The sequence below is a fragment of the Polyodon spathula genome, chromosome 10 (genome assembly GCF_017654505.1).
Source record: "Polyodon spathula isolate WHYD16114869_AA chromosome 10, ASM1765450v1, whole genome shotgun sequence".
NCBI lineage: Eukaryota > Metazoa > Chordata > Actinopteri > Acipenseriformes > Polyodontidae > Polyodon > Polyodon spathula.
Window position 1 is genome coordinate 6,902,167 of NC_054543.1, and position 14,501 is coordinate 6,916,667.

A 14,501-nucleotide genomic window follows, 5' to 3' on the forward strand; every position below is an offset into this window, starting at 1 on the left:
TACTGTACCACACCACACCACACCACACCATAAAGCAGATCTTAAATGGACAGAGCAAAATAAAAATAGCATTCATAGAGAGCTGGCATAGCCAAGTTTCCTGTCCCCGCTGCAGCCCACTCACCCACTCTCTTCTGTTTTATATTGAAGATATTCGGGGGCTGCAGAGCTTTCTGGACCAGGCTTCCCGACTGGGTCTGGACGTGTCTCTGCAGCGAGTGGACCGGAATATCAGCCGCGTCTTCACCAACCTTTTCTCCACCATGAGGACCGAGGAGCTCAACCGCTACCGGGACACTCTGCGCCGTGCCATACTGCTTCTCAGCCCCAAGGGGGCGCAAACCTTCATCCATGAGGTGAGTGTTGGGACATTGAGAGATTGTGGGGACTGATGCGCACCATCAAGTATTGCTTAACTAAGCAAGGCAGAGCTTTTTGCATCCTTCAGTGTCAGAGACAGACAAACCTATCCCTCAGAGGAATTGGATTATGCTCTGTTAATAAAATAATTTCAGATCAGTTCAGGTTTTTCTCTTACATTCTCAAAAATACTATAATGCAACTCCCTGCTTATGGCATTCACCTTTCAATCACATATAATGCAGCTCAGACTCTCAGATTATATTGGATAATCCACCATGTTGCTGAGCCATTTATGTAAGGATGTGTCTGCATGAATCGTATTGTGCTGAAAATCACCACCAGGTAAAACAAATCAGTGTGATAGAACCTTTTAGATTAAACTCAGTACTGAAGAGGTCTTCTCCCTTATGAAAAAATGGATTGCTGAAGTCGATGATTCAATTGAGTGCTGTTTGTAAATTACAGATTTTTAAATTGTGTGTAATAAAAGGAATATGAAAGGAAACTTTTGCTCAGAAGAAAACTATGTAATGCTGCATAGATAGATAGATAGATAGATAGATAGATAGATAGATTAAGACAATTAATAACACATATAGGTGCTATTGACATTTTTAATTAGACTTAATGACCATTAGTGTGTTTGTAGATATATAGCGATACAGGCTTTGGGCTTCTATTGTAATGATCTCAGACACTGGAACTAGTGGGAGCACAGTATATACGCATAGCTTTCAGCCCTTGTTCTCTGTGACTCTAAATCACTGAACCAGAAAGCCTGGCACCAATCTACTCCAGTTTAGATATGTATAATCCAATAATTAGCTACTTGGAGGTACTGGCCAATGGTATTGAACTTGGGAACATCAATATCTTGCAGCTAGATTTCAACACCACCAGTGATCAGCATTAGTTCTGCTGTTAGAGTGAATTTCATCTGGAGATTCAATGCTTTTTAAGGCACTTTGTCGTTGTTTGTCCCTAAAGCATTTATGCATTAGAATTAGGGTTAGGGTAAGCTATTTGGGTTAGTTCTAATATAGCAGAAAACTTGGCTCTTGTTATATATATATATATATATATAAATACCAGGTGGGTATAATTAACTGGTGGCTATATTTAGATATCTATGAAGCAAATATTCAGTTTAGAAGTCATCTTTTTATTCTTTGTAAGACAAATACACTTTATAGCAGATATTCGTCTTTTTGAACCGATATACTATCTATGTTATATATATATATATATATATATATATATATATATATATATATATATATATATATATATATATATTATATATAATAGAAACACCTATCAGTTTTCACTGAAACAGAATTCAAAGAATGTTCTACTGAATATTTGCTTCATCTATATCTAAATATAGCCACCAGTGAAATTATATGTGTGTGGTATTTTTCTTTATGTTTGCAAACCTTTTGTCATCCATCTTGTAAGGAACAGTGGTAGCTGTGTAGTTGTGCAGTGGTAGTTGTCAAGTTGTGCAGTGGGAGTTGTGCAGGGGTAGTTGTAAAGTTGTGCAGTGGGAATTGTGCAGTGGGAGTTGTGCAGTGGTAGTTGTGAGTTGTGCAGTGGTAGTTATGCAGTGGTAGTTGTGCAGTGGTAGTTGTGAGTTGTGCAATGGTAGTTGTGTGGTGGTAGTTGTGCAGTGGTAGTTGTGAGTTGTGCAGTGGTAGTTGTGCAGTGGTAGTTGTGCAGTGGTAGTTGTGAGTTGTGCAGTGGTAGTTGTGAGTTGTGCAATGGTAGTTGTGCGGCGGTAGTTGTGCAGTGGTAGTTGTGAGTTGTGCAGTGGTAGTTGTGCCGTGGTAGTTGTGCAGTGGTAGTTGTGAGTTGTGCAGTGGTAGTTGTGAGTTGTGCAGTGGTAGTTGTGAGTTGTGCAATGGTAGTTGTGCGGTAGGTAGTTGTGCAGTGGTAGTTGTGAGTTGTGCAGTGGTAGTTGTGAGTTGTGCAATGGTAGTTGTGCGGTGGTAGTTGTGCAGTGGTAGTTGTGAGTTGTGCAGTGGTAGTTGTGAGTTGTGCAGTGGTAGTTGTGCGGTGGTAGTTGTGAATTGTGCAGTGGTAGTTGTGAGTTGTGCAATGGTAGTTGTGTGGTGGTAGTTGTGCAGTGGTAGTTGTGAGTTGTGCAGTGGTAGTTGTGAGTTGTGCAATGGTAGTTGTGCGGTGGTAGTTGTGCAGTGGTAGTTGTGAGTTGTGCAGTGGTAGTTGTGAGTTGTGCAATGGTAGTTGTGCGGTGGTAGTTGTGAGTTGTGCAGTGGTAGTTGTGAGTTGTGCAATGGTAGTTGGTGTTATTGGAGATATGATAAAATAAAACTCTGTTGATGGTTCTTAACCGTGCCCATTACCTGTTCCCCAAAAGATGAGTCTCGTCTTGTATCTGAGATGCAACAGAGCATCAGTATCTCAGGATGATAATAATAATAATAATAATAATAAATAATAATAATAATAATAATAATAATAAAATTACTAGGATCTCACAGTTCCTACTTGTGCAGCCAGTTTGTGCTGACATCCCTCACCCTAGAGACACACTGATTGGGCAGTTGTTGTACAGGCTAGGGAGTCTGATACACAGACAGGAGAACAGATTCATGCAGCATCACAGGACCGTTGTTGTCTGCAGTGTGACGTGGATGCAGGTGGGTTGGCAGAGACAGAGTGAGTGACAGCTTTTTCATTACCCCAGCGAGATTCAGAGAGTGAGGGGTAAGAGGATGATCAGGAGGGGTTTTGCAAAGCTTAGGTCAGGGAAGGTTGTTATGAGCAGTGATTGCCTCTTATAGGTGAGGAAAATCAAAAGCCATAAAAAGAGAAAAGAGTATTAGGCTGCCAGTCAGGAAACGTTTGATTAAAAAAGGCTGATAGCCTCACTGGAGCATATTTCCCATTTTCGGTACCAACAAACGTCACTCAAACAGGCAAATATAATTTCTCTGGGCTCCCTGTAGTGTTTTTTTTTTTCCTTATCTGTTCACGTCTTTATTTTTTCCAGGTCCCTGCGTTATTATTGGCAGTTGTCAACAACGCATGCAGGCATTTCAGTAACCTACCATTTCAGTAATGAATTAGCTGTGAAACCTTGTCACCTCACATCCTCAAGCATAATGCCGAAGTCTTTCTGTGATTACTTTAGAGGTAACAAGCACAGACCTCAGACTATAGAACATACAGCATGTCTATTGAGGGAGTCTTCATTAGGAAAGTCCAAACCAGCAAGGCATCCTGAATCCCAGTGCTTTCACAAGAGGTAAAAACAACAACAGCATATGCATCAAATACCCAAAGTCAAGGATCTTAATGTTCAGAGGGCAAATCTCCCATACTTAGTCCTAAAAACAACCAGCATAATACAGGGTGGATAAATGTGCCATATGAAGACAGATTGATAAATACAGTAGTGAATCCATAAAATAAAGTTTGTTATTCATGAAACAGCTTATACAGTAGAATGTTATAGAAGCCAACAGAAGCGCTCTGTAAATATCAAGTGTGTGTGTGTATATATATATATATATATATATATATATATATATATATATATATATATATATATATAAATGCTGTTCTTAATAACATAAAGCTTACTGAACAGAGTCTATCGAAACACTGTATCTATTAAAAATGTTTTTTTAAAGTGTCTTCCCTTTGCTTCTGCAGGGTCTTTTATTCTGATGGCAGTGCTAATAAAGCATTCCCTTATTGAACTAGTGAATTTGTCTCTGCAGATGAATCTTTTACAGCAGTGATTTACAATACTGGTCTTCAAGTATCTCTGAACGCTCTAGATACTTGGTTCAACTAGTATCTTTCTTTTTTCTTCTCTTAATTTCTATTACAGACTGGTGAAGACGATAAACAATGGTGTAGCTACACATTGTTTGAAGTGTCAAAAGCTGTCAGTAGGTGCTGCTTTACCGGCACTGGAAAGCAATTAATGTTGAAACAAATGTTTAGCTCCTGATTGAAACAAAAACCTGGCCTGTTTGGGGTCCATGAGGACCAGGGATCAACATCCCTGATACATAGTATCTAACTGCAAATGCAACACAGTTTTATAATGCACCCTTAAACTGCAGTACTCATACCAATGTGCAGTGTCTTTCAAAGCAGATGAACTGCACTCTGCGTTTGACAGTTTGATAGCTCAGCCTCCTTTTTTTTTTTACTGCTGCAAACTACTGTTATTAAGAAACTGTAATCGAATTTACAAAACCTGTATTTAGATATTTAGACGCAAAAGACATTTTGCTCTTTTAAAATGAATCATAACATTCTAGCTGTCTGAATGGTTCAGAGTTCAGCCAGAACTTATGAATCATTAGCTGAATTGTGTATTGTTCATTTAACTCTTAGTTTGTAACATGGTTATTTGGCTGATAGTCTATGTGAGCAGGTGGGAGTATATAAGTAGGTATACATTTGTATATACCTACTTATATACTAGGTCACATCATAGAGTTTTAGGGAACTGAATATATATAGCCTAGAACAAAGGGCACGTGCGTTTTTAGAATCCTTGCCATTACAATGAACTCAGCACAGAGGGACTGATGGTAGCATAGAGTACTAGCATTAGATAACACAGTGGAGACAGAGCTGAGGCTCTTTTTTAGTGGTGAGTGTATGGAATGGGTTACTGAGCCATTGGGTTCATTGGGGCTCACCACAGATTAGGGATCAGTCAGCTGCCAGTAGCTGGGTGTGTGTTTGTGATGTTTTTTTTTTTTTTTTTATGCTCTTATGTTTTTGAGTGACTTTCGACTATTATTAAAACGTAGACTGATATAGCCACACATTATGCAAATATGTGCATGCATATATTTAGCATAACAGTGACACTAGCAATACTAGCCTAGACTATTAACATCATGGTAGAAGCCTGAAGCATCCTAACCAAACTGTGGTCATTCATTCAACTGCAAGCCAAAACACACACACACACACACACACACACACACACACACACACACACACACACACACACACACACACACACACACACACACACACCAATAATTACAACATTCATTGTATTTAAAGAAATAATAATCATTCATATCTATATTTTTTGTTTCATTTTGGAGCCCCCAGAAGTTCTGCTAACACCTAGAATATGAATGTAATTATAACTAAGTCAAGCTACTGACAGATCACTGCTTATCAGCTGCATCATGTGACAAAGTGGAGCACAAACAAACACAAAACTATGGAAAAGATAAACCCTGTCAGCTGTGAAAGTTGCAACACAATCAGACCGCAGACGGTGATGGAAGGGTTAATGGTGCTCATGTCTTACACTGGCTATACCTCACAATTCAGTGCATTATAATAAATATAATGTAACTTATGGATTTCTATCTTTTCTTTGTCAGGCTTCAAGTGTTTTTTTTTTTTCCTGCATTACAACACAATTAACAGTCCCTTCAGGGCTCGACACGAGCTGCTGCTTCTGCTCAGGATAATGGTTTCTACAGCAACAACTCAAACTCCTGGGTTACGCTTGCTCCTTAACAAACACAGCAGGGATAGCTGAGAGGTGTCTCAGAATCACTTTGATTTTACTGGTTTCATAATCCAGAATGGCTCTGTAACCCACGCCCTTCTTGAGTAAGAGTATTAAGTAAACTCTCTCGTTTTGTAGTGTGGACATAGGTTTTAAGACACTTATTTAGGTACTCTCTTCGTCCCCCTCAAGCCATTGTAAAGTACAATCTCTAGTTCTCTGTGGTGTTAAACTGGCTCCTATTGTGACACGACAATCGGGGGAATTCTCTCCGGTAAGAACTCTATTTTTTGGTCTATACTTTCTGTTATGTTTACATAGTGGGGGTGATTCAGCTGTTTTAGGATGGCACACTTAAAAATACTAATAAAAATGACTGGCAGATAAAAATGATCAGGCGATAAGTTAAACACTTTCTGTCGCTCTTGAGAAAAAAAAAAAAAACATTCACAACGGAGCAATTAAACTTGGCTGATTAGCAGCAAGTGATTATTGGGTAGCATTATTGACATAATATGAAAAACAGGACAATGCAGCACCTGCACAGGCACACACAACACCACTTGAGGCTGGTGACTTTCAATGCATCCACAGCAGCAGTGTACCGTGAGTAATATTTTCCCTTATACAAATGTACTGTGGCATACCAGGTGAAAGTTTAGCAAATGGTTGCAAGTCATAGTAAAATCCTAGTGAAAGCATGACAAAGCACAAACAAGCATGGCAATTTACAAAGGAGTAGGATCAAAGGTCAGCTTCTGATTATTAAGGGTGATTTGTGACATACAGTAGTGGTGTCCATTGTAAAGCCCATTACTTAAATAGACAGGACAGAATGTCACGGCCAGGATACTGTTAAGCGATTATGTTTATTTGATGTTTTACCACATTTTGAAGGCTGGCTTTTCTTCCCATCAGTAAATAAACTTTTTTTTTTTTGCTGGAAGAGCACAGTCTGAACCCAGTCTCCCCAGTCTACAGTTGAACCCACAGTAACCTCATTGCCAGATTGCTTATTATTCAACAGAGTTAAACATGTTTACACCAGAGAGACTGAGACAGACAGCACTTTAAGTTTCCCAGCCTTGCTCAAAAATAAATGAGCAGTCTCCTGTGCATGTGAGAAACCAAAGTAGAAAGAACAATAACGAATGCTAGAAAGCACAGATACAGTCATAGCATTAGACACATTAAAATAATGTAGATTATATAAAGTGCTGCTTTAAGAGTTACTTATAATGTTTAGTATTCAACAGTGTGTTAGATACATAACATATAGATACATGCCCATGGAATTAATCATGTGAATATGTTGACAAAGGACCATTTTGGCCCTTGTTGTCCGGTTGCTACAAAGAAACTGTTTAAAAAAACCAATGGGAATACGACAGATCTGTGCCGGTATTGTTGGGTCATGGTGTAGCTCCTAATGTATGATTTATAAAGTTAGAAAAGCCCCTGGTGCAGAGTTGTGCAATCAAAGGCAAGCAATTATTTCTATCTGCTTAATACATTATCAGCCTCACTGAGCCAATGTGGGATGTCAGGAGCATAAATCAGGGAGGTCACGCTGATCTTTAATGACACCCTTCCGATTGCATATGTAACTCATGGCTGTTGATTCAACGAGAAGAGCCCCATGTTTGTTTATCAGAACCGAATCATTACTCCAGCAGAGCGCTTCAGTCATGGGGAGCAAGCTTCCCTTTCACACAGCCTCAGTGTTCTCCAATCCGTCACTGTCACATTCTCCCCAAGAATCCTGGAAACTAATGAGCGGGGCCAGGAATAATTAAGCATGTCCGATAGTGTTTTCGTTGTGGAATTTTAAAGTACAGAGAAAAAAATAGATAGAGACTCTGCAAGATTTTTTTTATAATGTTAATTACTGCTGTGGTCATTGATTGCGTTGCTCTGAATGTCATTGTTATAGTGATGGCTTACCAAAGTTTTTTCTCAGTGTCTTGAATGCAGTTGGAATGTTTGCCATTTAATGTAAATGGCAAACATAAATCTTTCATTATGTCTAAATTTATCTCTGTCAAGTGTTTCATTGTAATGGGTTATATACTGAGCATGCTTGCAACAGTTTTGCAAAGAGGATATCATAAAAGGAACATACAGTATATGTGTTCAATGCTAGACCAAAGGTTTTCTGTGAAACAATGCCACCTTCATGCATGTCTACTCACAGCCACAACAGCAGTTTAAGTAGATAAGATTTAGTCCTTCAAATATTTTAGCAAAGCTTAGGGTACCTGAACATGAAATAAATAGAAGCGTTTCCCTGTACAAATAGTAAAGGTATTCGGAAAAGCTCTGGCAAGAGGAATCCAGCTTGTTAGAACTAAGAAAGCTCCCTCCTGATAACTTTGAGCTGGGTTAATTGAGTTTGCCAGATATCTCTTTTGTCTTGTTTTATATTGCAGTGCTGTGGAGAGTGAGGGAGCTTGCTGCAGAGTTTATCTAGTTAGCTGTCTGTTCTTATCACACATTTAAAGTCTACGGGCTCCTTCTGTGACCCCATCCCTATACCTCATTATGTACCTCCTGAATTTCATTTTCCTCACAATGCATGGTGAAAATGAAGGCTGCCAATGAGCCATCTATCTCTGGCCACCGCCTCACTCCTAATCCCTTCTCTGTTTCTCTCACTCTCTTTTACTGTCTCTCTCTCTTTCTCTTAGTCTCCATTACTCATACCACCCTCCACCTCCCCTTATCGCACACTGTGTGGTGAGGGCAATCGATTATTGATGGCTATTTACCCTCCACCCCTTATGTGACAAATGCCGGCTATTTATCCTCCACCCATCATGTGACAAATGCCCCTTAACTAATGTGTGGCTAGCTCTTTCCTTTCATATTTTAAATTCAGTGCAATCGATAAAGCGTTGCATTGGAGGTCACTGGAGGGAGTTTCAGGTACCAGGAAGCAGCAGTAGCTTTCCATCTGTAGTTTTCAATGGTGCATTGTTCATGAATCACCCTGCAAATACAAGCACAAAATTGCTGAACTTCTAACTCTGCTCAAGCCATTAACCAAAAAGGCTGTCTGTCTGTCTCACTTATAGTTTTCCTCAGAGGAGAACTTATAATTGAGTTCTTGAAGGTATGTATGAGTAAAGGCACTGATTTACAAGGTTTTGACAAGTGTAGAAACTGTTACTGAAGCAATATGACAGTCGTGGGTCGATCTTTTTGTGTTCTCTGTGCCCTTGTAACCTGCCAGGGCAATCGGGTTACTGGAAGATCAGGTATTGTGCATTCTCCTCTGGGTCAAAAAGATAAAAGGTAATGTCTTAGATGAAAACCAAGACCTGCTGGATCTGCAAAACAGTCACTATATTTTCACAGTTTGCAATGATTTTCCCAAGCTTTTAAAATGTTTTTTACCATGCATAACTATGTATTACAGGCACATCTATGTGATTAACCAAGCGAGCAGTGAAACTGAAGTTTAATATCAGTTCAAAATTGTTTTGCAGAGTGTATTGTTTTTCTCTCATTTATTATAAGACCAAAAATTGTTTGAAATGCTCACTTGTCATGTTTGTCATACTGTGTTTACAGAAAGCTTTGTCACTTATCCCATTATTGGATGTCACTCTTGTTAGAGTTAATATTTAAAGTCATTTTGAGTATTTTTGTTTTGTCAGTGCTTATTAATTTAGCGCTTATCAAATGTTAGCACGGTGCTGGCAGGCAAGCAAACAGGCAGAGAGGCACTCAACACGAGAGCTTCACCTCACAGCTCTGCAGACACACCTCCATCTTGACATGCCGAGAATGACAATTCTACCGAATTGCATGGTGGTTTGTGTGACTGATTTTGAGATTCCAAAAAAGTTAAAATCAAGGTGGATTTTCCATTTTGTAGATTTATATTTGTTCGATGTAATAAAACTTAATAATTCAACTTCAGTTGGGTTAAATTAAGTTTATGTAGAAATTAAACTGATGCACTCCCCCATTGCTAACATCTAAATACAAGAAAAGCTTAGCTCTAAGAAGTGGCCAGCGCTAATTGTTTGAGACAGTCAGATGCTCTGCAGACCCTTTGCACTGGCTAGCTCCCTCGATTTTCCAGAAAGAACGAGCATATATTTTTCATGGCTTCTTCATGACAGTTCAATTGTCCTGAGCGATGTGCTTGTGAAGATTGGTTTTGACACTCTTGTCATTAGCTGTTAAGCAGCAAACTTCCTGATGGGATCTTAATGCATTCTGCTGTTACAGTAGGTGTGTTTAGCGGGTCTGAATGCAAAAAGAAAGTTAAGCTTTTTATTTTTTTTTTACTTTGACTACCCTTGACTACCTGTGATCCCAGTTCTGAAATATGTACTAGTGATGAAATACAGTGATGCCTGGTATTGATGAAACTAGACTGTTGTTAAAGAAGACAACAACATCCTGGTACAGCTTCATGAATTATACAAAAAAATAACCCATAAAAACTAGGGGTTTGGTATGACAAAGTCTGATGTATTTTTTATAGTCCAGGGGATTTCTGAAGTCCACAATTCTCTTAGTTTCTGGTCCAGAACAAGATATATCTCTTTTATGAACAAGAGAAGGCCTTTTGGCCTATCGATACAAGTCAAAAATTGGCAAAAACATACTTAGTTAGATACAACTTAGGTACTGGTTGCTGGTAACCACAGTTTCCTGGTCCTCTTCCCATGTCTGCCTTTCTAAAATCATGGGAGACGTGACAGACCATGGATCTGAGGCACAGGCAAGATAAGATACCAGGAAGCTGAGCTTAAAACTGCCTTAGTCTACAATGCGCTGCTTGAAAACATTGCACATAAAATATATATATAAATAAATCAACAGAAAGGCCCATAGATAATTTTGCGAATAAAAAATAAATAAAAAATTTAAACCTTGTCACTGGTTTCTGATTTCTTTAATCCAAGTAAAAAAAATGTTTATAGCCTCAGACTATAATTGAAAAGCTAACATCATAATCTGAAACTGCTCTAGGGATCTGTCACTTCATAAGATTTGCAAGATTCCTTTGCTAATTTAATCTTCCCCACCTGCTTAAAAGCTTTTGAATTTTGATGTTTCTGCACCCCCCTCTGTAGCGATATAAATAGTTTGTAAAAAGCTGTCAATAAGGATGAGGTACTGCAGACTTGATATTAAGTGTGGCATTCCAGAATGGAATGTGCCTAAAGTATAATTCAGTAAAGACAACGTAACTAACATTCGTTTCCTGTCTGTATTGTTGTTTCCCTGCTACTTCTGCGACTTGACAGATTTATTCCAATCCAACCAACTGAGTTATATCGCACTGCACTAAAAATAAGCAACTAAGCTGGCCATGCAGGCCATTTCATTAACTGGCACCATCTGCAGGCAAATGACAATGCCCAAGCTCCTCTGGCTGTTACATTGTCAATTAACCATGCAAGGAGTCTTTGTACCCATGCTATGATTAGCATGGTGGGCTCAACACCAGTGCAGTTCCCTCGAATTCCCTAAGGGAGCCTGCAAAATATGCAGCGAACTGTGTGAAATAAATCATGGCAGTGACTTTTCCTCTGCATTAATGTGGCCATCCCCTTCAAGATCCTCATTTAGTTAAATAGCAAGACTGTTACAACCTGTTGAGATAGATTCTCCTATACTGTATGTAGATGCCAGGGCTAGGCATTTAATATCACTGTCTGCATGGTTTCAGGTTTCATCATTAACTTAATAATAATCAATTGGCACGGGTCTGAGGTCGTATCCTTCATGTACAACAGACTTGAGTTTTCAACAAATGGGATTGTCTCATGAGGTTGTCAGGGAACATTTATTTTCTAAAACCTCAGACATAGTGATTAGTGAATTGGTTAGAACAAGTTTATTCCATACGGCCTTCCCTGTTGGATATCAAGCAGGCTAAAAGCTATACCCCACCATAAAACAAATCTCATAGTACTGTTTTATGGTAAATGGGCAGTACCATGTGATTTATTACCATCATTACCATATGCTTACCATTGATGGGAGTACCAAATGCTGTACCTAAATCAATGGAACTACATGTTATAAAGTCCAATGCATGACTACCATATATATATATATATATATGACATCAATAATTCAACCAATAAACACAATCAATTAAAAGGCTTTTTCAGTTCTATCTGGTGATAAGTACTGTACATTTCCATACATGGTGCTACATCTAGCATTAGCAGAACTCACTGCATACAGATTGTTCTTCGAGGAAGAGCGTGGCAGTGGTTAATTGCTAATAGCCAGCCCATGTCATCACTCACCATTAACTGGTGTTAATAAATCTGTGCTGTGAAACTGCTTAAAGTCTTACTATCCAAGTGACTGAAATGGTAAGCGTATTGGATATGGTATAGAGAACCGGTGCTTTCTGGATAGCAGTTTAAAATGAGTCAATAAATCCATGTGAATTCAATTGAATAGCTCTTATTCCTATGATACTCCACCAGAATCCTTTATAAATGCATGACTACAATACCAGTATAACAGTTCAACAGTCAACATTCAATATGTACATTGCACACATGTATTTCCAATTCAAACAATAACCATACTAGGCTCTTGGTTTGAATGCCTTACTGTATTTTCAGGTTGTCTATTATACTATAATAATAATCTTTATTTTTATATAGTGCCTTTCAAAGTGGATCACAATCGCAAAGCACTTTACAAGATATTAGACTAGGGTGTGTGAACTATGCCTCAGTTGCAGAGTCACTTACAAGAACGTTTCACCCAAAAGACAGCACAAGGATGCTAAATGACTTGCTCAGGGTCACACAGTAAGGCAGAGGCTGAGCTGGGATTTGAACCTCCTGGTTACAAGCCCATTTCTTTAACCACTGGGCCACACAGCCTCCTATGCTGGCACTTCGTGACAGGAAAGAAGGCATTAAAAGGATGGGAAGTGCTAGTATAAACTGAAAGCTTTCTCTAGCCTAGTATGGTACCAGATATGATTGTTTGTTTGCTAAAACATGTGCTTTTTTAAAAAAACAATACATTGCATAGCAAATGCAAAAACATGACAGCTAATATTTATGGAATAATTTAATTAGCTGTAACAAATGACACATACACAACAAGCACATATAAATCCACATACATTTAAAATGTGCTGATTCTCATTCCACATACATGCAAACAAACTGAACTCTTTCTTTCATAGTTGCCTTATAACAGCTAAAATTACAAACACATACAAATGCATGAACCGATTTCAGTTGCCCTGGAGTAGCATGCTCCAGAAATAGCAAGGTCACACTTGAGTTTAATCAGTGAATTACCTGAAGAGGAAACAAACACACAGTATATGAACTCTGATCATACACTAGGAGCTTTCAGAGCACATCTATTTCTTTATAGATGTTGTCCTGCCCTGTTAAAATTCCAACGACATAATCTGAAAAACAATGCAATGGACATCTGGATAGAGCCGGAGAAAAAATCTCGACCGTGGCTCTGAGAGTCACGTAGACGACCCCACCTTTACGCCCCCCTTTGAATTAATGTAATTTTCTCTCTGCCGTTTTATAATATTTATAACCTCCTTGGGGACAGAACTGGAATGACTCTCCCAGACAAGCATCCCATGGAAAGAGAATCAAGGCCACTTGACATCTTAAATCTTCCAGATGAATCGAATGGGTGAATACCAGATATCTGTAATATATATATATATATATATATATATATATATATATATATATATATATATATATATATATACATACACACACAGTACTGTGCAAAAGTTTTAGGCAGGTGTGAAAAAATGCTGTAAAGTTACAATGCTTTCAAAAATAGACATGTTAATAGATTATATTTATCAATTAACTAAATGCAAAGTGAGTGAACAGAAGAAAAATCTAAATCAAATCCATATTTGGTGTGACCACTCTTTGCCTTCAAAACAGCATAAATTCTTCTAGGTACACTTGCACAAAGTCAGGGATTTTGTAGGCATATAGTCAGGTGTATGATTAAACAATTATACCAAACAGGTGCTAATGATCATCAATTCAATATGTAGGTTGAAACACAATCATTAACTGAAACAGAAACAGCTGTGTAGGAGGAATAAAACTGGGTGAGGAACAACCAAACTCAGCTAACAAGGTGAAGTTGCTGAAGACAGTTTGCTGTCAAAAGTCATACACCATGGCAAGACTGAGCACAGCAACAAGACACAAGGTAGTTACACTGCATCAGCAAGGTCTCTCCCAGGCAGAAATTTCAAGGCAGACAGGGGTTTCCAGATGTGCTGTCCAAGCTCTTTTGAAGAAGCACAAAGAAACAGGCAACGTTGAGGACCATAGACGCAGTGGTCGGCCAAGGAAACTTACTGCAGTAGATGAAAGACACATCATGCTTACTTCCCTTCGCAATCGGAAGATGTCCAGCTTTGCCATCAGCTCAGAATTGGCAGAAAACAGTGGGACCCTGGTACACCCATCTACTGTCCGGAGAAGTTTGGTCAGAAGTGGCCTTCATGGAAGACTTGCAGTCAAAAAGCCATACCTCCGACGTGGAAACAAGGCCAAGCGACTCAACTATGCACGAAAACACAGGAACTGGGGTGCAGAAAAATGGAAGC

The 14,501-nt window shown here is 38.8% G+C and overlaps 1 protein-coding gene across 2 annotated transcripts in view; it reads left to right on the forward strand.

Moving 5' to 3' along the window:
• LOC121322112 (glutamate receptor ionotropic, delta-1-like) overlaps positions 1-14,501 on the forward strand; it is a 258,746-nt gene that overhangs the window by 155,366 nt on the left and 88,879 nt on the right. For both annotated transcript variants that reach the window (XM_041261639.1, XM_041261640.1), the window contains exon 4: positions 151-356. In XM_041261639.1, coding sequence (XP_041117573.1) covers positions 151-356 — 206 coding nt within the window. The remainder of the gene's footprint in view (positions 1-150; positions 357-14,501) is intronic.